This window comes from Acromyrmex echinatior, chromosome 2 (assembly GCF_024713525.1).
Source record: "Acromyrmex echinatior isolate Ae372 chromosome 2, ASM2471352v2, whole genome shotgun sequence".
Taxonomy (NCBI): domain Eukaryota; kingdom Metazoa; phylum Arthropoda; class Insecta; order Hymenoptera; family Formicidae; genus Acromyrmex; species Acromyrmex echinatior.
In genome coordinates, this window is record NC_141853.1 from 5716384 (window position 1) to 5741557 (window position 25174).

General features: G+C 34.2%; 2 protein-coding genes and 1 long non-coding RNA gene across 3 annotated transcripts in view; 2 read left to right on the top strand and 1 right to left on the bottom strand.

Annotated features, from left to right (window-relative positions):
• Positions 1-6294, top strand: part of Lrch (Leucine-rich-repeats and calponin homology domain protein) — a 53159-nt gene extending 46865 nt beyond the window's left edge. The window contains exon 13 of the mRNA XM_087403114.1: positions 818-6294. Within this exon, the coding sequence (XP_087259240.1) occupies positions 818-964 (147 nt within the window). The 3' untranslated portion in view covers positions 965-6294. The remainder of the gene's footprint in view (positions 1-817) is intronic.
• LOC147910427 (uncharacterized) overlaps positions 1-25174 on the bottom strand; it is a 203990-nt gene that overhangs the window by 66550 nt on the left and 112266 nt on the right. The window lies entirely within an intron of this gene.
• The window catches only part of LOC105154358 (aristaless-related homeobox protein A), a 141463-nt gene continuing 122687 nt past the window's right edge, over positions 6399-25174 (top strand). The window contains exon 1 of the mRNA XM_011069836.2: positions 6399-10329. Coding sequence (XP_011068138.2) covers positions 10182-10329 — 148 coding nt within the window. The 5' untranslated portion in view covers positions 6399-10181. The remainder of the gene's footprint in view (positions 10330-25174) is intronic.

Sequence of the window (25174 nt, forward strand, 5' to 3'; positions counted from 1 at the left end):
CTTACCTGAGTTTGAACTTGCATTTTTTTTAGATGTATTCTGTTATCTAAATTCACTTTTATCTCTCTCGATTCATACATTTATATATTCGCTTATTATTCAAACATTTTCTTGTAAGTAAAAAATCAAGTTTCATCATCTGATTTCTGATATCGTCTAAACACTTGATAAGAGCATTTTCGAAATTTATATTGATCATGGATAAGAGATTCGTAGTATTTTATTCTATATTTTTATTTGTAATACATATATTTAATCGAAATAAAGAGAAATACCCTAGGAGATATTTCTCATCTAGAATATTTCAATATAAGTACAGTTGTCTATAAAGGCAATAAAGTTACTTAAAAATGAAAATGTATAATTTAAAGCTTTTTTCATATACACTACCGTCAGAAAGTTTAGGACCAATGTGATATAATCTTAAAACACATAATTTATGTTAAAATTAATTAATGATATAATTTATGATAAAACAAGTATAATAGAGTAATAAAACTATAAAACAAATTAAATAGTAATTGTTTTTTTATTTAATTTATCTTCAGGGTCATATAATGTTATGAAAAAAAAATTGGACTTGCATATTTATATTTTAAATAAAAAGAACACAAAATTAAATCTTTAAAACGCTTGGTCTTAAACTGTGGACGGAAAGGTATCTTTTAAATATTTCTTTTTCCTTTAGATGTATTTTCGTCATGTTGTTTTTAGATTATAATTTAAATCAATCGCGCATTTTTATTTGAGACAGATGAAAATATTTGCGCAACAAGAGGTGCTAAAGACGCGTACGTGCTTCTTGCTAATTTTTCAGAATCTCGTATGCTGTGCCAGCGACGTCTTGGAGGGAGGTCGCGGGGTCGTACGTGTCGCAGTCACTGTGTCCGAACTGTTGAGGTTTCACCAAACACGTTCACCCCTACAGACGTCCTTGAGTATGCCGAACCACGTGCCTGCTTAGCGCCAGACTATCTAATTTGCGGGATCGCCTGGCGAGAGAGTTCGGAGTTCGGGAGAGAGTTCTCCCTCCCGGGAGAGAGTTCTCTCTCCCGAGTATGGAGAGGGAAAGAGGTGAGGATGAATTGCGAACGAGGTGACAGCGACGGATGTGCTCGAAATGCACTCAGGATGCGCTCCTAGACAGAGACAGATGAGGAGCCCGACGTAACTCCTCTCTTCTTCGAATCGTAAGGACTGAACTGGAATTTGTTCGGTCGCTTCGGTTTCAGCGTAAACGATACCTTCGCAGGTCAGCAATTTGACACGCGAGCTGATTAGTCAATCCTTAACTGATCTGACTATATAATTTTACTGATTATATATGAAATTTTTTTAAATTTGATTTAAAAAGCGTTCAATCTTATCAAATAGTTAAAAGAGAATAGAATTTTTAACCGAATTAGAAATTTCAAATAATTTCATGTATAAATTTTGTATAACAGATTATGTAGATATCTCTAATACTCTCCCCCATCCTTCTCAGTTAAGGATTAAAATCAAAACTCGGAAGAAAACTAGGATTTAGGTTTAATAGCGATACTTAATTATTAAATATTAAACAAATAAAGACTTTTCAGATGATATACGCAGCTGAAAGACATAAAGACGTCAGAAAAAGATACCAATCTTTTAGACTTCCATTAGATATCTAAAAGACGATCTTTCATCTTAGGTATCTAAAAAGCACTTTCTGATCCATAAAATGTCCTTTAAATGTCTGAAAGATGCTCATATTTTTCGAATATCTAGGGGACATTTTGGGATTTTTGCGATATCCAGATTATCTCGAAACTAGTTCGAGAATCATTCTTAGAAATACAAGTTTCTGAAGTGATTCTTTATCAAACCGACAATAAGTCGCTTTGTCGTCACGTCTGTACGAACGCTCCGACGAATCGCTTTCGAAATCGCCACGAAGAGCGATTCGTCGAACGGTCGATCGTGCACCAAGCTAATCTATGTGAAGGAAACTCTTGTTTTGTATCCTTTCGCACGATAAGCAACTTTCCGATGTTAATATCAAGCGACGGATTTCTTTCTTATCAAAATCGCTACGCGAATCTTAGATACGCACGAATTCGCGTACTTAACGTAACTGCGATCAACCATGACACATTTAATTAGATATAACGAATTTTATATCGAAAAAACGAACACGATAATGCTTATTTTTGCTCGTAGTTGCAGCCGGGTCCTTCGAAATCTCGGGATGAAAACGGGGCGAATATTTTATAGAACAGCTAGACGGAATTTGGAGATATTGGAAGGACCTATCGAGATCCTTAGGTTGTATATCCATTTACAATTTTCAAATATCGTTTAATTATGTAATATTATCGTAAAACATAAAATTAAACGATTCAATTTTACAAATCAAGAATATGTAATTAAATCCTGGTCAAAGAGGCAAAGAGAGTCTAATGGACATTCAGTCTTAAGGATCTATTTCGCTAGGCTGCTAAAAATGTCGGAGCTTTCGAATAGTGTAGTCCTGTATATCCGTGATCCAATATCTCGCATGCATGCGTCGCTACAAGCTGAATTTATAGACTAGGCTGGCAACTCGTAAATACGAGCACTCCAAAGAAGAAATATATCTGCGTTACACGAATCTTTTATTTCGATCGCTTCATAATTATCGTTACTCGCCCTAAACGGAAATAATAAATATACGTAAATGAATTCATTCATTTTGAGATATTATATTTTGTATCGAACCCTCAAGTATATCCTGCTGACTGTAGATCCTGTACTTAATTGAATTTAGAACAAGTGAAGGATTTAATCTAAGAGTGGAGCTATTTCTAATGAAAAATCTTGACTTTATCTTGGACAATTGAACTGTGTATGAGTTTAAAGTATTTTTAAACAATATATTTTTATATACTAATTTTCTTATTGTGACTATATTATATAATAATTTTTTAAATCAACTTACTCTTAGAAAATATTTCCCAATGTACGTGAAAGAAATTGTTCATTTGATTGACCAAGATAATTAATAAATTAGCTAATCGGATATTGTCTGAATAAATTAACTAGAAAAAAAAATTAATTATATTTGAATAATTACATATAATTAAAAAATTAATATATTAATAATCATTTAAATTATTAATTGCTATAATATTGTAAAGGATATCCTTGTATTATTTAATATACGTTTTTACATAATAAACCTAAGAATAAAAATTGTTATATAAAAATATATGTACTTATAAAAAATATGTACTTGAGGGTTGATATTCGATACTTGTAATTCGCAAAAGCGATGTCTCATTCCCTTCCAAAGAAATGTCGCGTCAAAAGATAGGTAAGCCTCTGCACGAGCAGAAGATTAGTTAGGAACTTTCAAATTAGCAAATGATAATTGCTAACGATCGCTAACGATCACGAGACATGGGCATCGTTAATAATTGCCGATGTCGATGGTGAACCGCGACTGGTTACCGATAAGTGTCAAGTACGTTATTAAAGGCACGAGTAAGGGCCTAAGTACCAAGATAGTCTTATTGTTAGTCATAAAAAGTAAATCGTAGTTGTAAGTCAACGCACAATGATTAGTGTTAAATGTATACCGTATCAATCGTATAATATTAGACTTGTAACCAGTGATCACTTGAAATGCTATGTATGATCGATACGAAATATTTAATTAATTAATTAATTAAAACGCAAATTATTGTGTATTAACCTACGATCATGATTTATTATTATGATTAAATATACGATTATCTTTGTACTTAGACCTTAAGGCCTAGGTGTTCAAGCTGGTATACATAAGCGTCTCATGATTTCAGGGTGAATTGCACCAAGGGAACTTTCGATTTTTCACAAAAATTTTCTCAACATATTGTAAATTGTTTTACAGATAGAAATTGGAAACCATAAATATTAATGACATTAAAACAAGATATTTTTAATCAGATTCAGCTAAATCCGATTAAAAATATTTTTGTCTCTTGATACTTCCTTCTATAATTTTTTTTTATCTCGTTTAGTAAGCGTCGGTGCAATGCATTCTGAATCTTTTAAATCCTATGATTTTCTTCGTAGTCAATGCGCTATGAATCGGCGAGACAATTTTTCTAGGCCAAGCAGGAAGGATTTCTGTACTTTACTTTGCGTTATCGAAATTTCCGAATAGTTAATTGCGAACCGTTAATTGCGAATAACCCCATTAGGTGCTAAGTCTAATATCATTAATTATATTATTATCTACGTTACGATGATCTTTTAATTTCGATCGATGTGATCATTTCATATCAGCGTGAAGGAACGTGAAAGATCTCAAGTGTCGTGGCTCGAAGAAGCAAAAGAAAGAATTAAGAGGCCCGACCAGTGCGACAACTGCATAGCATTAGCCGACACGCGGATAACTGTAACGTTCATATTTATTGTGCCAAAGATGTCTTTTCTCACATTTACGTTCGAGGACGAATTTCATTTAAATAATCTTCGCCAGCGAGATTAAAGCAGGAATTATTATTAAATTAATATTATAACGAAGAACGCTTTCTTTGCATTTCTCTTTACATGTGCATTTTAGAATCTCCGTTAAACTTTTGTTAAAGCGCTGCACAGTCTTTTTGCCAAAGTCTATATACGAGAATCTCATTTTAATTTTTAGTTTTCCGTTGAAATTTCGGACTCGTCGGTGGTTCCGATAAACGACGAATTTTTTGTTATTCAAATGCCGATGATGTGCTGATCTGTATTTATTATGACAGTCTGAGATTTACTTATCCGTTTTCGTCGTGCTGTGCTGTGACTGCCTATTTTGCATTAAGGCAATTCAAATCACATTGGGAACTCAGTCAATCTCTCTATTGATAATGCCAATTTATTTGATACTTTGCTTTTAATCTTCTTTCTTTCTCCACTTATTTCTTTATTATTCTTTCACGTATTTATTTGAGAGCAGCATTTTGTTGTTTACGTCGTAATAGACGATGGCATACGCGCAAAAGACATGCCTTCGATTTCACAGTGATTGAAACTTACATGATCGAGATTGCGTCATAAAAAAATAGCACAAAGTTGCGATAACACGACGACATTGGATCACGTCGAGTTCCCATTTTAGTTTTTAATTTACGTTAGTTACCAATCTGAACTGTATAATATTTCGTAAATAAAATATGAATTTGTTAGAGTGTATTTCAGATAATTTCGCGCTATTCTGTGCACAGAATTCTATATCATAATTCATAAATTCTATATCTTATTTTTACGGGAAAATATACATATAAAATATACGCATATTTTGAATATTTACGTATGAATTTTTATATGAATGAAACAAACAAATTGCTTTTTTGTTTAAAATATTCTTTTTGAATTTATATTCATACTAAAAGCGAAATGGAGTTGATTACTTTTACATTAGTTATTGCGTGAAAATTATATTTATTTAATTTTTTAAATCTCTTTTCGCATCGGCAGAGTTTTATTTAGATATCACGAAGAATAGATATTATATAATTTTACGAATATAATTTTATGCGATTAAAAGTACGAAATTACGACTTCGTTACAAAATGTACAGCTCGTCCTCGAACTCCCGTTAGATGTTACATTTACGCATTTGCGATACACAATGGAAGCGCAACGTCCTTTTTCCGTATTCCGATTCATTCGAAATTCTTTTGCGTTGATCGTAGTCATGTAGGAATTTATAAAGCGACGTGTCACTGCGGAATTGTATACTTATATTCGCCCAAATTAATTGTGTTCGTCGGATTGTGCAGGACAATGTCTGTTGTCAAAATTCAGCGATGCGAAGCGCCTCAAAGGGCGATATTATTAGTGGAACTGTATCGAATGTGATCTCTTTCAGAATTGCGTTTTTATTACTTTTATCTTTACTTCCTTGCGATTTTCAACTTGTCATTGCGACCTACGTAAGTCGCTGTATATCATACACGGTTGAAAAGTAGATAATTCATTAAATTACGAAAAATCGTAATTACTTTCTGTATTAGTAATAAGTAGAATAAGTATTATTTTTACGCAAATTAAACAATGCACGAAAAATCAAATTATATTTAATTGCGATGACTTTTTGTAAATAATAGGCTTGAAAGAATTGAACTCATGCATCACGTATTGCGGAATTTTCTTGTATAAAAGCGTTTGTCATAATCAAAAACCTGTCATTTTGCAATCTTCTGCCGTTCGAGGTGCTTCTAATGGCTGGCTATTATGGCGAATTATTAAACGCACTACGTATTGTATTAAAAATCAATGAACATTACATATGAAATAAACCGAAGAGAATTACTTATCGAACTCGTTCACTTGTGCAAATACCCTCTACCGCAATGTTTTCCAATTTTCAAAGTTAATCTTAAAGTCCTTTTCCTTTTTTTTTGTCAAATACAAAACTTTCTGAGTTATTTTAAAGCTTTAAGGAGAAAAAGTCTGAAATAATATACAATAAATAAATATAGAAGAAAAGATGATAAAGACTCCTGATTCTAATGTGATTTCCATTCAAAATTTTGTTACAATTCAAACATCTCTTACAAAAAATCTTTAATTTGTTCTTAGAGTTCTTGTTCTAAGTATCGAAATTGTAAAACAATTGGCATCACATTGACGAAACTTTTGCATTGATAATTAATGTTTATCTATTACAAGATATAATATATCAAAGTTTTTTCGTATCATTTTCAATATAACAATAACAATAAAGGGATGCGCAAAAAATAATATAAAATATGAATTGATTGCTCCATCAATGGAGTAATTAATTTATATTTTACATTATAACAATTGCACACCCCCTCCTGCGCTGACTCTCAGTAGCCTTAAATTAGCTGTCATTGTTATTTTAAAGAGAGAGAGAGTCCTAGCTAAACATATTTATTTACTTTTTTAATCAATCTAACAAATTTAACATGATTTAAACAGAAAACTAGGACATTTCCGTTTTGTTATATCCAAAAATAGGATCACATGATTAAATTGATTTTAACATTTAGTGTAGAATATAAATATATCTTAGATATACGTAGATACAAATAAAAAATCACTTTTTTCACATTTCCAATTCATATTCTTTTTCTTCTTTTTCTTCTTCTTACGTTAGGCCTCGGGTCTGTGTTACACCTCTCTCATATGGTGCACACGCTAATTATTTAAAATCACGATAGCAGCATATTGGACCTACAGTTTCCACGCTGATTCCAAATGGCAGAGTTTTCGAGAGATATTTCTGTGAGCAAGGATACTCTCGGGAGGTTGCTATTTCCGAGAGGAGACACGAGCGTAAATATTTTGGTTCCTACCGGGACTTTTGGCATAGATCAGTGCGCTGTCTGTCATGCCACGCTAGCACTCGCCAATTCATATTCATGCTTTTAATACTACCTTTAATAGTTCAATGAGATTTGACAATAATCAAACTTTCTTAAACTCTTGCATATTTAAAAATATAAAATAAAAATAAACAACCTTCGTTTCTTTTTTAAAAAAAGTCTTAGAATCTTACGTTAAAAAGATTCAAAATCTTCCATAGATCACTATCACAACATTATCAAACCACCTTTATCATTTAAATTTGAAGCAGTCGAAAATTGACTCGATGAGATAAATAATTTCTTTTTACGGCAAAATCATCGAAACCGAGGCACTCGTTCGAGATTCACGTCCAAGCGCACGCGAAGCGAGGCAACCGTTATCTCTTCTCGTCAGAGGAAACAGCCTCCGGAAGAGAAGATTCGGCCAACCCTTCTCGCGGTCGTGGGTGGATCCCGATGGGCGGGCTCTCAACCTGTGTCCAACTCCATTTTGTAGCACGAAGGCGGTCCGCAGGTTCTCCACACCTTCCCCTCTACTACCTGGTATCACCTTGGGCAGCGCAAGCGATCGACCTCCTCGAAGTGGAGGGAACGCGACGGCGCACATTCGGCCAGGAGTTCGCGATACGCGTGTGTGCCGCGCGCCTACGGCTTCGTTCTCTCGAACGGTCTCTCGTTCCGTCATGACGGAACTGTCAAGTCTGCTTTCGAGCCGGCTATCCGACCGCGTTCTGGGTGAATGTCGATGACTTGATCGCTGTTCGTTATGGAGAATGTGCCCGAAGGCACGCCGCTCGGACTCGGAAAATTAGAAAAGTGTACGTGATGCAAATCTCAATGAATAATAAATTCAATAGGAAAGGTATTCTAATTGGATACGGCACTTATGTGTATATCTGTAAATTAATTATGTTTATACTGGAAACCGCACAAATATAGTTAGGGAAAAATTTTTAAGTGATGAGAGGTGTCAATCTTCTATGTTAATGTTACTTTGAGAAGTTAAACAAATGTGCTGATGGACATCGTGGCGCAAATAATCGGCCCAATGAAGAATTATTGTGTTTTACGTGGATATGACTTTTACACGAACTTATGGAACAATAGTTACGAATTTTACAATATCTCGGAAGAGACAATATTGAGTATATGTATATACGTAGAAAAAAAAAGTGATATACCACTCTTTTATTTATAAATATTAGAGCCTACGTTGCGAGAAGGTTTTAGATAAACAGCCATACCGAGGAAGAGTTCCTCGACTTTATTAGAAAAAGTGATATTTTCTCTATATCGAGGAATTTGATAATATATTAAGATTGACCATTAATTTCTTAAAGACTGACTCCAAACGTTGCAAATCGAGTTTGCAATTAGCAATTTGTATGATAAAATATTCACGCGCTCTATTCATTTGTAATGTTTATATAATTACAATCATAATTGTTGAATAGAGTTATATTTAGTGATTTCAATGTGTTTCCTTAAAAAAATCTTAAGATTGGTAAAACTGTCACTCCGCACAGAGCTGAGCTGCACAAGATCTCCATCGTCCTATTGTCATTACGTCTTACTGTCACGAGTGTCAGTTCGAAAATCGAAAATAATCGCGTGAGGAGCTATTTATTTAATAAACGGCGAAGATTGAGAATCTCCTTTCGCTCCGTGACTGGACCTTAAACTGGTGATTTTACGAAAACAGAAGGAAGATTGGATCAGGCGTTGTGATTCGTAAACACAAGGACGACCGAAAGTTGGATCACGTGAACCGTGAAAGAGTTCATCGATCCTCCCAGGTGCGTGTCTGTGCGTGAGCTTGTTTACAGGCCCGGCAGAAATAACTTTTCCGCGACGTCAGACCACGATTGCTATAACGCGCTTCTGATAACAATTAATGTGATAAAACGCTTCCGGTCAGAGTTGATAATAAGCAACTCGATGATCCGTCCGGAGGTATCGTCGAATAACGAGAACGGTTGTCTTCGCCTGAAAACGGAAAAGTAGAATCGGAAAACTAGATTCCAATATGGAATGAAAGGCTCATGAAAGAAAGATTTTCTAGATCATAAGGAAACGATTCATCGCGTGGTAGAGCGAATCACGGGGAACATCAGTGCAACGTCAGAAGACTGATCATCAAACACTCGAAGCTAATCGATCTCCGAGATCACGAAAAAAAGTGCAATCGATAACGTGTGATATGTGATCATTGTATCCGCTATTAGAAAAAAACTGTTCAGTTAGAAACCAAGTTATCATTGAATTCTTCTAGAGATATCGTGGCTTGACGACTTAACTAACGACGGTCTGTTATCTAGGTGCAACATATCCGCAATTGTTAGGAGTGATTCAAATGAAAAGACACGCGGCGGATAAACGAGCAGCTCTTTTTTAAAAATAAGCGAAGCTGAGCTCGCGTGACAGATTCGAATAAAGTTATCGAAGCTGAAGTTTGACAGGAAGTTGTCAATGAGATTAAGTTGTCATTAAGTTGACATTGGAGGAAGAAGGAATAAATAAGAACGCTGTAGTATAAAAATGTAAATGCAAAACGACATATTAAAGTGGCCTACGATTTTGTTATCGAGTCTGTCCAATTGAAGCTGTAAATTACTCTTTCGAGTATTACGCATTGAATATCGTCGAACTCGACAATCGGTAAAATTGAAAAGACTGATAGGTGTAAAGAAACTGAAGCTTTTCTCGCGGACAATATTCATTTGTTATTTGTTAATGAAGTCACGAGGTCGAAGATGCAGACGACAACGTCGACGACGGAGACGACATGATCTCGATGTGTACGGTGAGAGGACGTGAAATGCCAATTCCTTTCCCCGTTCATTCCTATTCACGAAAATAGTGCGACTATCAACGATGGATCTCAGCACGACGCCTAGAAGGACTGTGGAAGGCGTCGGTGAGCTACAGAAGACCAGAGTAGCGAAGAGCGTCTTCAGCATCCGCAGTCTTGTTGATGTCGAGGAAACGGAGCTTCCCACGCAGGATGATGAGCGTCCGCAAAGTGAGTCTTTAGATAGTCTACTTAAATTCATCATTCATCGTGCGACGATCAAAACAATTATAATGTCATAAATTCGTCTTCCGAAGAGGCTGAGCTATATTGAGATATATACAGGGTTGGCCATATTCGACGGAAAGATCTGGCAATGACAGAGATGTTAGATCGAGTAGGAAAAAAAATGTGTTTTTTTCCCATGATTGAAAAAAAAAACATCTTTCCGTCGAATATGGCCAACCCTGTATACTTGCTTCTTACATTTATCTCAAATAAATAGATATATTTACATCCAGTACACTTTTATTATGAAATACATAACATAAAGATCATCAAGATACGTTTTCATAAATCCTTATAGTATCTACAATATTAAAAGTTGATCTTGAAATTATATTAACTTAAATTTCTACTTAATCAATTAATTAATTAAATTTTATTACAAAATTTTATTACAAATTTTTGTAATAATGTTTTTTACATCTTTTAATCTTTTTTCCGTTTTTTTTACGCATAATTACCCTGAGATACAAACAAGAAAATTAACAATCGTAACATTGCCTTATAATAGTTCTAACTTAAATCCGTATTATTAAAAAAATTTGTATATCTATAAATAATAGTAATTTTGGAAAATATTATATAAAATTGAATAATCGTATATAAAAATATATATAAATATATGACAGATAAACCAAGAACTTTGCTTCTCTTATAGGATAAATAGAAATAAACGACTATATTTATAATAGGTGACAGGTATATATCATATTCTAAGGCTATATGGTGGACAAGTTAATTATTGAGTTGATTAAGTTGAAAGTGTAATTATTAGTAGATCTATGTAATTTGTCATCGTATAAAAAATCCATTCTGCGTGTTGATTATATGGTGCTATGGAATCCTTAATTATAGCGATATATAGAAATAATTTGAGTGATAGTTTCTTGTATGTATTTGCACACAAATCGAATGTGACGCTTGTGATTGGGAAAAAATTCGCGACACGTTTCGTGCAGATCTAAAAAAGACATGCAAATTAATTCTCGTACTCATAAAATTATTAATTTCAATAGATATCTAAACGCGGCATTTTTAATAGACAAAGAGTAATATGAGATAAACAAAAATGTATGTAACATGACAGATTGAAAGTGCTTATATATCAATCCGTTTATGACTTATGAAACATTATTCCTGAGACGATTGCAGATATTTTCGCATATAATAACAGCCTAAAAATTAGTTCAAGGAAACGTGCAAATGTTTTCATTAAATCCGCGGAAAGAAACATTGGAGAAACAAATGATCGATCATGTCACTGAGATTTCGGAGGAGACGATCAGTTACCTCTTCTATCAAAGCCGCACGACATTCCGGGGCTTGAGAAACTGCGGTTCCAGGATTTACTTTTTCCCGGCGAGTGCCTTTTGTGCCAGAGATTCAGCAAAAACCGACCGCCCTTATAAGAGCGGCGGAGTTAATTAAGGCGCATTTAAAGTCGGTAGATCGCGATAAGACAGCGATTAACTCGAAATTAGTCCGCCCATGGATCTAGCAAAAACTGTATCGCTGTCGTTATTGCCGACACGTATCGACGGTGTAGATAAATACGTGATTGAAACGATGCCCAATTAGAGTTCTAGAGCGAATTATTACATCACTCTCGTAAGCCCTTCTCTGCCAGAAAAGTTATTCCTAAACAAAAAATTTTTGAAAACGATAATTCACATTCTTATCGCTCCTTTACTTTAATCCTACTTCTTTCACAATTAGTACACGGAAAGAACGATTTTTCTGAAGGTTCTAAAATTTTGTTGGCTGCAGAATGAAGAAAATAATTTGGTTATACCTTCAAAATAATTTTATTGGAAACTTAAACTGATTACTCTAGAGTCAAATTTTTTTGGTGCCCAAAAAAATTATTTTCAGACTTGTATTTAGTAAAATTCTAAATTATTCAGTAAAATTGTGTTTTCTCCCTCCAAGTAATCTTATTATGTTACTAGATAAATGAATTGTTTGAATTGTTAGAGATTTCTTGTAAAATAATTTCAAAGCACACAGCTTTATCCAGTATCATGGCATTACGATAAAAAACTGGATTTCAAAGACAATTACATATTCAAATATAATAAAAACATAACAATTAAATGTCTAATTTCCGAATAGTTGAAGTAATTCGAAATAATTTTCGAGCGTTACGCAACTGATACGTCTGTAAATAAACGATTACGCCTTTCCTGCGGATTTAAAGGTACAGTCCAAATTGATATATATGATTTCGATATTTCGTCACTGGACGAATTCCGCAGCATCCGCACAACTAGAATGCAGTCGCGGGAGAAGCGATACGAGCGTGGAATAACGGAAAAAATACTGCCACACGCTGCACCGCATCGCGGCCGAGTTTCTAGTTGGCCGATATGCAAAATACCTGCCTGGCTACGATAACGCGCATTACTCGACTTTCTTGCGACGAATAAATAGCGAATTACCATTTAGTCGTCAGCCGATAAAGCGAAACGAGCTCGCACGATAACGGAATCTCATTCTTCCAGCAACTCTATAAACTATCGGCTTGTTATCGGATAATTAACAAGATAGCGCGTTGATTAACAAATTAACATTACGCGCACACGCAACGTAATGGAACGCAGACGCGCGGAATATCAATTATCAGGGGAGGCGACAAGTATCATATCTAGTCGGTGCAGTCGAAAAATTATACATAATAATGCAAAGACTTTATTTGGTTAGTAATAAATAAAAATACGGTATACTCATGTCTTTGTTATTTATTATCGCACGTGATAAGCGTGTGTCATGTTTATCGCATTATTCTTTAAATTCTTCCTTTATCCGAAACAGTGGAATGCGTCCCATCTCACGTTTGGTCTCACTTGTCTTACGCTATACTTACCGATACGTAAAACGAATTACGTTGCATATAGATAAGCACGAAAAAAATAAGAATTGCTAATCTAATAGAGTTGCGATGCACTAAGAAGTTAACGAATTCTGCTCGACAGAAAACAGATACGTGAAAATTGTATCTTAAAAGATAATCGTTATTATTCAAGAGAAACATTGCTATCATTGTTATCCAGCTTAAGCGCTTAGATTATTTATGTATAAATGATGTTTAAATTTTTATAGTAAAAACAAATATATAATATATTAATTTCTATAAAATAAAAATGAAGCACATTCCCACTCAGTTATTATTACTTAAAAACATTTTCTGTACACAATTGTAAATTTTTTTTCAGTTTACTTTGTCATCGACGTTCCGAAAGAGGACAGAACCGTATAATTATCGCCACATTAATGCCGCACGGGTATTATTAGCGTACTCTCTTGCGTACTTTGTAAGTAAATATTTAAAAATGGGTATAAATAATTACCCACTGTACAGACGCATAGATAAGCGAGCTCAAGTAGTTGGCTTAACAATACCGCGGTACAGCGAATAAAAATGTTTTAAAAAGTTACCTTTACCGCGGTAATTACTGTCAGAGTTGATAAAAGAATATTTATTTCAACTTGAAAGTTTGAATCCGATTGGTTGATGATATTATTTTGACATGTTAGAAATTTGTCAAAATATTTATCGCCATATTAATGCCACGCAATTTTATTTTTTTACAATATTATATAGTTCATTAAAACTTTTTCTAATTAACCGATGCAATATTATGAAGTTCACCATAATTATAATTAAAACGCAGTAATATCTTGATCAAATTTATTATTAAATTTCTCGTTAAATTTAGAACATCAATTAATTTTTTTCGTTGTTTTATTTCTTCCAGATAATTAACAAAAAATACAAAGTGAAATTGAAAGAAATGTAATTTAAGATATTTAGAATACTCTTGCATCTGCGATTACCTCGAAACTGCAAATGCTGACTTTTCTATTTAACGATAGAAATATCTTGGGGGTGAGATGGCATGTGCATGGCTCAACCGGAGGGTTTATCGCCGCCATATTACGATCCGGTCTGGTCGATTAAACGCTATAAATGGCCATGACAGAAGGTGTAATAGAATTGGAGTAACTCCGAGCCAATGGCGCTCCGCGATTAGGGTGGTTGTTCGTGCTCGATTGGCTTTCACGAGCGAGGGTTGATGTTCCCCGCGGGTAAGCTATGTCTTTATATCCTCCCATCGGTTCCCGTTATCCCATTACAGAAACGACCCACCCTCGCGTTTAAAATTTCATCGTTCTGGAAACGTTACAGCCCCGTGCTCACAAATTCTTCATTCAAATTAGTGATTGTAGTATAATTGCATAAAATTACGAAACTTTTATCGTATGAAATCAGCCGTTTAAGACATATTTATGAGAATTTCTTTCTTAGTAATTTTCAGTACAAATCTCTTTTTTCGTCAAAATGAGGTTATGTCATTATTTTATTATATTCATTAGTGTCTAGTTAAAAAGCAACATTTTCAAAAATTTTCAATAAAATGTTTATAATTGCAAGAAAAACGTAATAGAATTATCTATTAAATGGAAAAGCAACTAAAAAATAATGACTTGTTACTTCGTGTTAAGAATAATAAATAAAAATAATATTCTGTGCTATTAGAAATATTCATTCAACGCTGCACGATTGACAGCATCGCTAAAGATATAATCATCGAACATGGTTTATAAGTGCACGACAAGCCGTAATCTATGGCGCACGAATTAAATTTGTAGATCGATCAACCGGACTATTAATCGAGGCTTGTAATCTCACAAAATCATCGCACTACATCTCGTAATTAATGTATAATTGAATGTAAACGTTATAGGAAAAATGATTTGCGTAATACGTATCATAATTTCTTTCATGCATTTTTAAAATAAATGGAGCAATTATATTAAATCATTTTAAACACGTTACCAAACAATTGACACTCTTTCCTTTAAACATATACGTTTCCAGAGAAGAAATTTAATTTTTTTTTTCTTTTCGAGTAAATAATTAAATCGTCTTATCATATAAAATATAAATTATTTCAAATTTCTTCCCAACTATTTCTTTCGTAAAAGATGAATGATAAATATTATAACATTTTAAACTTTTCAAAGAGAATGGAATAAATTGAATAAAAAATTTTAATAATTAGTATGAATTAGTGTTATCGTAAAAATGTGTTTATCGTAAAAATTGCTTAGCTTCCTTATTATTATGAAAGATACATCGAGCTCATGATAACTTACAATTGGATATCCTCAGATTCTAAAAGCTAGACAAGTCCAAGAAGTGTTCTCCAAGAACTCTCAAAGCGGCTGTCAAAAATTTCAACGTCAACTTCAACGGGTTCCTGCAACACCGCGCTGCTAATTGCAAAAAACAAAGAGAAACCCTGCCAATAATACGCGTCGGGCGGGCTGTAAATAATGCCGCACAGGTTTTACACGTGCGTATATAGTGCCGCGTCGACCGCTGATTGGTCGGTCCGCTAATTGTGTTTTATTAGCGTTCGCCCTTTACTCCTCCGCTCTTTCTCTGTCCCTTCCTGCTCAAACGCCGAACATCTGCAGTCTTAGCTAACTAACCTACCGCCCATGTACTAACTGCGAGCGACATTGTTATTAAGGGTTCCTACAGTGCATCTGAAACCCACACACGCACTCGCGTAGGTCCGCATGTGCGACGACACGAGGATATCGTGCCTTTGATCCTCGTTAAGGAGCTGTTAGGATACTGCGAGAGAACCTGCGAGAATCTGCGCTTTCGTCGGTTACCGAAGAAAGAAAGGAATAATTCGAACTGCAACATCACTATTTCTCTTAAAATCACATGTATTTTACAAATTGTTAAATTAACTTTGTAAAAATAATTCGGAGATTAAGAAAAAGAAAATTGGTTTGAAAAATATTAATCCTCACCTTGTAATTTTTGTATTTAATATTGACATTGAACTGTACTAAAGATTACAATTTATCGTTAGCTTTGTCTCAGACGTATTAGATTCTCATACATTTCTCTCAATATTGAAATAAAAATTATATCAATATGAAATCGATATTGATTATTAATACATCAATACACGTGATCAATTACAACAATAAACGTAACGAGAGTCGACGTATCAAGCTAAGCAATATTTGTAATTATGAAAAAAATACAAAAATGACCAGCGTAAAATTAATGTACCAGTGAGATGTAGAATAATATTGATATCTATCAATTATTACTCACGAGATTAACGTTAATTCGCTATCTCTATTTCATTTTTTTTAATAGATTTTATTTTAGACAAATGATTGCGGTCAAGACTTACGAGTTTCGAATTTACTAATTAATCGCACCAAGCTGTTTGCGAGTCGAGTAAACAGCGTTCGCGCGCGATGCGATCTCAAGGATGCAACTCGAAATTATATCGAAGATCGAACGCGGGCGGGCATTTCTTTACTTTCTTGGCGGTGGGAGTTGGGCCCAGGCTGCAGGTAGGGCAGAGACGAGTCTTATTACGACGAGGAGAGCCGGGCTTGCTGGTGCAATCAAATAAATTAGTCGGAATTACGCGGGCCGCGGAGCCAGCCGGTGGTGGTGCAGGCGTTCACCACCGCTCGTCCTCGCCACCAATTAGCAGAGCTTTTATCCCGCGCCGAGTCTTCTACATACACATACACGTACGTGTGTATATATTTCACGTAGGCTGGATATATTCCGAGAAATTCGCGGCCGCTTCTCTCGCGGACGCCGCCGTGGTACCACGAGTCTTTCGAGCGTCGCGCAACCCTCCGCTGAACGCGCGAGACCCGAGATGATTTGCGAAGTATTGAGAGAATTTATTAGACTGGCGGATAAACGAAGAGCGACGGTACGAATTTTTAACGTATGATCACGTGGCGATCGTTTGTCTCGGTTATTTATTAAATGGCGGCTCGTAAGACCAATTATCGGGGTACAGGCTGCGTGGGGAGTCGCGGACATCTCGCGCAAACTTCCAGCCTGCGATTCTATATCTCAATGCTTGGATGTTTGACCGTGGCGTAAATCTGACGAGCCATTTTGTAGAAATTTTTGAATCATTCACTAAGTATTGAGCACTATAATAAAACAATAAATTGAATATATATGTAATTGGATACGTATTGAACAAGAATACTTTCATTGAGGAAATAAAATTATCGCAATGAGAAGAAATGTATTAAATTTTAATAAATATTATATTTGAATAGTTTAATTATAGTAAATAAATATTTGCTCAATAAAAAGATATGATTGTTAAATCAAATTAATGGTTCTTATGCCAAATAAATATATCTTTATATTTAGTAAATATATGTATTTATAGTTGGTAATATTCGAACAAATTAAAATTTGAATATTAAAATTTTGAATATTCTTTTCAGTACGTTAGATTGCGATGTAATTTTGACAAGTTTTTCATTATTAATTTATTAACATTGCTTGCTATACATATTTTACTTTAAATAGGTAAACATTTATAAGAATTAATAATAGAAATATATTAGATTCTCTTTATAATAATGATGTGTGAAAGACATTTTTATGTGAAGAATTTACCTACCGTAAGCACATTATTTAGTCGCGCAAATATATCGCTTTCGCGATATTTTTCGAGGAAAATATTTGTTAATCGTTGCGCAATTGACCATGGAAAGTGGATTAACACGCGCTCGCCATTTTGACTCCGCTCTCTAAACTGCTCCCTGCATAATGTACCCGCGGGAGAGAATGTCGTAATCTGCTAACGAGCCCACGATCCTCGTGGGAGTTGGCGACGTTGAGGGCCAACAACCGGTACGAACCGGGAAAGAGAGAGAAAGAACGGCAATAACAGCAACATAGTATCGTACAACGCAAACGGCAACGCGATGCAAACGGTTACCGCGTATTCTTGCGTGACGCGTTATTAGCCGATTGGCTCATTAATCGCTCCGTCGGTCCGAAACAAGCCGAAGCCTCAAAGCCTCCTTCCCTCCTACCTATCCGTTCGCATAGGAAGTAATTGCTAATCGCTAATTGCGAGCGCAAACACTCCATCCAATTAACCCCTTCCTTTCTGCGGCTCGTCCATAGCTGGAGCGGTGCAGCCACCCTCTCGGTACTAACTTACTTCAAATTCGAACAACTTATATCTCACCTGCAATAGATATGCTTCCTGCGGCTCGAATGAGTTAAAGACGATTGGGCTTTATTAGGGGATCGTCGTGCACCAAGAAAGGTCACCTAATTACCAATCTAATTGGTAATCTTGCTCTAACGTGGATCAAAATGTTGATATTTCACGAACGAAATGATATTTACTTGCACGTGTTATTGTTTTATTGACGCTATAACAGATTTTCTATGTCATACTATCTATTTTTCACGGAAATTTCACTACAGCGTGATTCGTGAAAATCTTTTGATACTTTAAAAACATTTTAAGGACTTTTCTACATATTATTATTATTATAAATATAATGTTTTGCATTGTAAAATTATTATGTATAATAACATACAATTTTTTTCTAACTTTTGATAAATCCAATTAAAATATTTCAAGGATGTTATAATTTTGCAAGCTGTTATTGTATTTATGATAAGTTTTATCATCGACTGCAATAAATGAAAGATACTCGCACATGTTATCTAGAAATTTTTCAAAATATGTTATTTGTATAAATTTTTATAACCATTATATAACATTATATAAAACTAAATATTAAAAATAAGAAACTAATATATATTCACAAATATAAAATATTGCAATAATATCTGTTTTTATATAATTTATAAAATGTAGTTGTACAATAAGAATAAAAATCTATCTCATTGAAAGGATTATACGTACATTTAATAAAATTTTCTATTAAAATAGTAAGTATTGTTCTAAAAATTTTTTGTAGCTCTTTCAATTCACTTTGTATAGATGCTGTTGTTAAAAGATATCTTGTACACATGCAGTTAATTAAGGTAGGAAAATTATTACTAAGGAATTCCCTCACCCTTCTGTTAATCGGATATTTTCCACCGAACCGGTGTTCCCCTTGGTTTATCTCGAGATGGGGTAAAACAGATCGGTCACGGGTGATCTCCGCAGGTATCACCTGTTAACTCGCCGCCGGTCCTAATCGTTATGAAGGCGCCAGCGTCATATGCTGCACGGTGAAAAGAACGGCTCATTTCCTCGCCCCGTCGTATCTTACACCCTTCTTCCCCTCTTCCTCGCTGCAACCTAATGAAATTTCGTCTCGGACAAAAATGCGAACCGGCTCGCGCGAGGCGGATAGAAAGATGGAAAAGAGGAAGACGGAAAGGGAATACGCGAGGGTGGGAGAGACTCCTTTCGATCAATTAAGGCTAATAAATGGCGTCGGCGGTGGGGTTGTTGATGGCGAACGGCCATAGGGTCAGGGGGGGCGGGGGAGGGGGGAGAAATGAAAGGAGTGGAAAGGGGAGCGGAAAGGAGAGGAAAGCGTTGCCATAAGTGAGCCGACCGGGGCTCTGTGGGTTTATGTTATTAAAAATGTAAATATCTGCCGGCGGCTCGTTATCGGATGTAAATATGGCGGCGGGTGCGTCCGGGGCCCGGTGCTGGGACCAGATGGGCGGGGTGGGCCTTGCAGCTCCTTTGTTTCGTTATTTATTGGAATGCATGGCCGCGCATGCCGCACCGAAACCCACGCTCCCCTTTGAAGCGGGCGAGTGCAACGATCATCTTCTCGATTCAGTTTCATCCGCATCCACTCTCGTCTCGTTTTTCGAACTGGCTCTTTCGCGCGCGTTCGAGACATTTTCATCTCAAACGCGATCATATGGCGAGGAATCACGAAAATTGGACACGCGTCCTCGCTACCTTTCGTCTAAGAGGAAAATGCTACATCATAGACGACCTCTAAATGAAACCTCTTAATTAAATAATATGTAATGTTAAAAATTTATCTAAATGCAGACATTGAGAAAAGATAAGATGATAAAATAAACACAAGCAAATAAAATATTAATAATAAATTTTAAAAATAAGAAAAAATATATAATTTTCAATTTTATTTTAAACTCTGAGAGGAGGATAACTAACTTTTGTTTCAACTAAATTCAGAAAAAAATTAATTAATATTCTAAGAACTCTATATCTTATTTATTATCATAAATTCTCCTAATTAAAATTTGTTAATAAAACTGAATAATGTAACATATAAATATGTTATATAAGTAAAATATCTCAATCAAAATTATATAAAAAGTGCACACTTTCTGCTCTAATTAATATGTTATTAATAGCTACGTGCAAACCGTTAACTCACGAATGAAATATCCAAATAGAAAGTTCCGCAAAATTAAACAATGATAAATGATCCGGCAAGTATTATCAATTCAATCAGAAATTTAAAGCAGACTCGCCGACAGCTCGGGTAGAAAAAACGCGACAAACTCCCGAGCTTACGAAGGCGAGAACTTCGTCAGTTGATTCGAACGTGAGCGCCAGTCTTCCTACTCCTCTCACTTTTTCAGGGCCCGAAGCTTTGATATATGACTCAATAAAATCAGACCCAAGGCGGGCCCGAAGTAAATATCAAACGTAAAATGTTCGCCTCGTTAACTTGTTCCGCAGAATCGCTATAATAGAGAAGGGAGGAGGGACGAAGAGACACGCGCATTCGGACGAAGTGTCAATTAAGAATTCTGCTAATTGATATAGAGCAAATCGATGCAATAGAAGAATAAAAAAGAATAGATATAGTTGTCTGTCCAGATTGTAAAGAAAAAACACACTCGTTAAACATATTATTCTTTAATATCCAATCTTATGCAGATAAATTGTTGGATGTTTCTGTCTCGACAAATTTTATTTACATCCAGACCTTTATAAATACAAATTACAATTAAAAAAATAATTAACTGTCTCAATTATTACTTTTGTATAGCGAATATTTATTCTGAGTATTGTTTAAACAATATTTGCATTTTATTAAAAGCAATTATATCTCGCTTGAAAAATATTGTAATATTTTTCAAATAATTACATTGTGATTTAGGACGCAATGCTTATTCATTTCGATTTAAAGTGTTAATATTTTAACATGTCACGTATAACTTATATACATTATTATATAAATAAAAAAAATTGATAACATTCTAATACATTTTCAAAGTATTAGCAACTTTACTATTTTGAAAATTACAATAATTAATAATTAATTATTATTATGTGTTAATAATAATAATTATCAATTGTTACTTAACATAATGGAAATATCGACCGTAATAAACAATAAAATTTCTGTAATTATATATATAATATTTAGCTACTTAGAGTCAGCCTGCAATTATACACGATTCGTTAACGAACAGAAGAATAACTGGATTTCTCATTTAAAATATCATTAAGTGCCTCAGCGACGCGTTATTACGAATAACAGTAATATTACTAACGTATCAGATCTAGCTATACCAAGAGATTACTTAGATTATTGGCAGGTGTGTATCTTAATGACCGGCGAAATTACAGCCGAAATTACCTTCCGTCCTGAGAAAACACGAGGAAACATAATGAAGAACCCGGCGTAACACAATTGGTATCGTCGAGATAGAATGTAAAGATATCCATTGCGATATCGTTTCCAAATTTCGGCATTGTTTTGATACGATACGCATGCGAAGCGGAGATTCTAAATTGAGATGGCAGGCGTGAAACTGCTATTCCGGGATACAAATTATTATTGTCCCACTAATCGCGTGAGATACGTAATTTAAGATACAATCAATATACAATGTAACATAAAAAATTAATTTTTCTCATTCTAATGGAAGTAATAGAAGAGAGAGTGTGTTAAAAATTCAAGTAATACATCTTTTTTATTGTTCTTAAACGCAGGCAAGAGAAGATATCGATTGTATTTATTTATGTATTTGCAACTTTTATCGATTTTATTCCCGGATCTTCTATCGTTTCTTCTTACATCGTCGATCCGCTTCGATGAATCGGACAGCCATTTCTTTTCTGCTTGTAAATCGATCGATTCGGCAGATCGTTTCAATTGCAATTGATCGCTTCTTCTCTTCGTCGAAGAGAACTTATTCTTTTTATTTGTCCACGTGATCGTTTCGCCTGTTCGACGGGTGTTTGTTTTCGTGTTCCGTCGGCTTTATTTTACTCATTCAGAAGGAGAAGATATTTATGACCGCACAAGTTTGCCAGGCATGATCGTAATTCACCAAGAACGATCGTGTTGGATTGTAATATCCGCAGATTAAAAAAGAAGTCTTAGTATGATTAAGTAAAAAATAATAGAAAGCTATCTATCAAAATTAATATCTTGAATAATAATGAAAAGAATATTTTATTTTAAACATGAATCATAAGAAATTTAAAAGTTTAACAAATTTTCAATTTTTAATCAAACGGTTAAATGTACAAACACACGTTACATTACAATCAAAAAAGTAATGAAATAATATTAGATTATTTAATTCATTCTGATAAGAATCATTTATTCTAATTATTAATTTTTAACCAATTGTAATTGAATCAAAATATGAATCCATTAGGATTTATATTAAATAACTTTAAATAACTTTAAATTTGATTAAAAATATCAAACAATTCAATTTTCTTTATGTTATGTCTGTAAATGTGAATTATTCTTATAAAATATGGTTTACAATTATATTACTATATTATATGTATCGTAATGTACGTTTGTAATCATTTAATTAAAAATTGACAATTAAAAATTAAACTCTTAAATTAATACCTTAATTAAAAATTAATATAATAGTAAAATAATAGTATTTGTTTTCTTTATATTAGTTACAGTTCTTAAAATTAATTAATATGTTTTAATTAATATAAATTGAAAAGGTCTTACATATCCAGCATCAATAACTGTGTTATAAATTTTGGAGAATTAAAATAGAGTTTTATGTTATCCTATAGCTATGTATACATTTCTCTTTTAATCGTACGTATATTAATTTATTTTTACGATACGACAATTAAGGAAATGTTAGACATTGCTGGAATAACTAAATTCGACATTACAGTCGTATAAAAATCTCTGAATTGACTGAACGGAATTAATTCACTGAATAGAATAAAAAATTCTTTTACAGGATTAAAGTAGACGCAAAATTATAGGACGTCGTGTAGTAGATTACACTAAAATTGAAAAAAAGTTAAAAACTTACTTAATTTTTTTCGATTTAGTATAAAGTCTATTACACTACTTCCTATAATTCTGCATCTACTTTAATTCTGTAAAAAGATTTTTTATTCTGTTCAGTAAATTCGGAGATTTTTATACGACTGTAATGTTGATAATTTGGTCATTCCGGCATTCTCTTGACTGGAACGATAGTTTTCTCTCCTATTAAAAGTTTCAATCTCTCGCAACCTGTCTCTCCACTAATCATCCACGACGAACACAGGTGTCACATCGCTGGTAGACAGTACACCGCGACGATTCATTTTATCGGGTCGCCGTGATCCTCGTCGCAACTTGACTGCGCGGCGATCTCTATCCTCGAAGGCGGCACTGAAAGTTCTTTGTCGCTGTTGTCATCGTCTTTCGTTACTACGGTATCACCATTAGTTCCGCGTCAGGAACACAGAATGAGGAGCGGGGCTATACGAGACCACACCAGAAACGATGACGAAGAACGGCGAGTAAGATCAACAAACCGCGCTCGCAATAACATTTTCCATGCGAAGCGTGAATGGAACAATCCCTATAACATTCCCTATAACTCACAGAAAAATATCATTCTGTTGCTAAAAATTAAAAGTGATTATTCAATTTACTTTCTTTCAACTAAGGGTTATCTTTAACAAAGAATATTTTTTTGATGATAATCTTAAGATATACTTATTACAAATTTTGGAAAAATTCATTATTACTTAAAATAAGAATTTATTTTTTTTTTTTTAAGAATATTGTAAAATTGATCGAAGAAGTGACGACAAGCAAATTGAATTTGTTTTAACTTAATATTCTTGATTGAAGTATTAAACTTACTAGGATTCAGAATATACATTTTGAATAAATTTAATATTTGTGATAAACTTATGATAGATTTGCGGATATATAAAACTTTTGAAATATTTGACACAAGTAATTATTATTTGCATACAGTATATATTTTTCTCTGTGTAACTATTATCTAGTAAAAGTTCGACTTCAAACAAAGAAATAATTCGCATAAGCTGATTTTTCACGTAAAGAAATTTTTTTATTTAATTCATAGCTATATAGATAGTTTCTTTATCAAAATTTTATGATAACAATATTGTGTCGAGATGGTAACGAGGTCGTGAGATTTATTATTGACATTTACGTGATAAGATATTATTATCCTTGCAGTGAACTAAATACATTTTATCAGGCAATAAATATACATACATCACACAATAACATTATGATGGTACAATTAATTCAAACCAAATATGTTACGGACTATCACGGTACCAAATCGAATTGCAGAACAAAGTGCATTACGTAAGGATAATTCAATCTCGCTCACGTCGTGAATCAGAGGAGCGAGAAGGAAAGGGCAGACCACAGGTACGGGACCCGAGTGATTGGAGACGATCATGACGCGATTCCGAGAATCCATTAGGAAACACGAGTTTAACACGCTCGTGGAGTTACGGCTTAAAGTTGCAAGTTCCGAAGGAAGGAGAGAGAAAGAGAGAAAGGATGCCAGAAATGCCGATCATTTGCCGGTGGCAAGACAAGGATTCTTGGCGACGGTGGCCTCCGGACTGAGTGTTTTCCGTAAATTTAGTTAAGATAGAGAGGCCTACCACGAAGTCATCCTACTACTTTTTTCTAATAACAGCCCCGTCCCTGATAAGAACGTCAGAGATGCTTAGATATTGTATACAATTTGCGT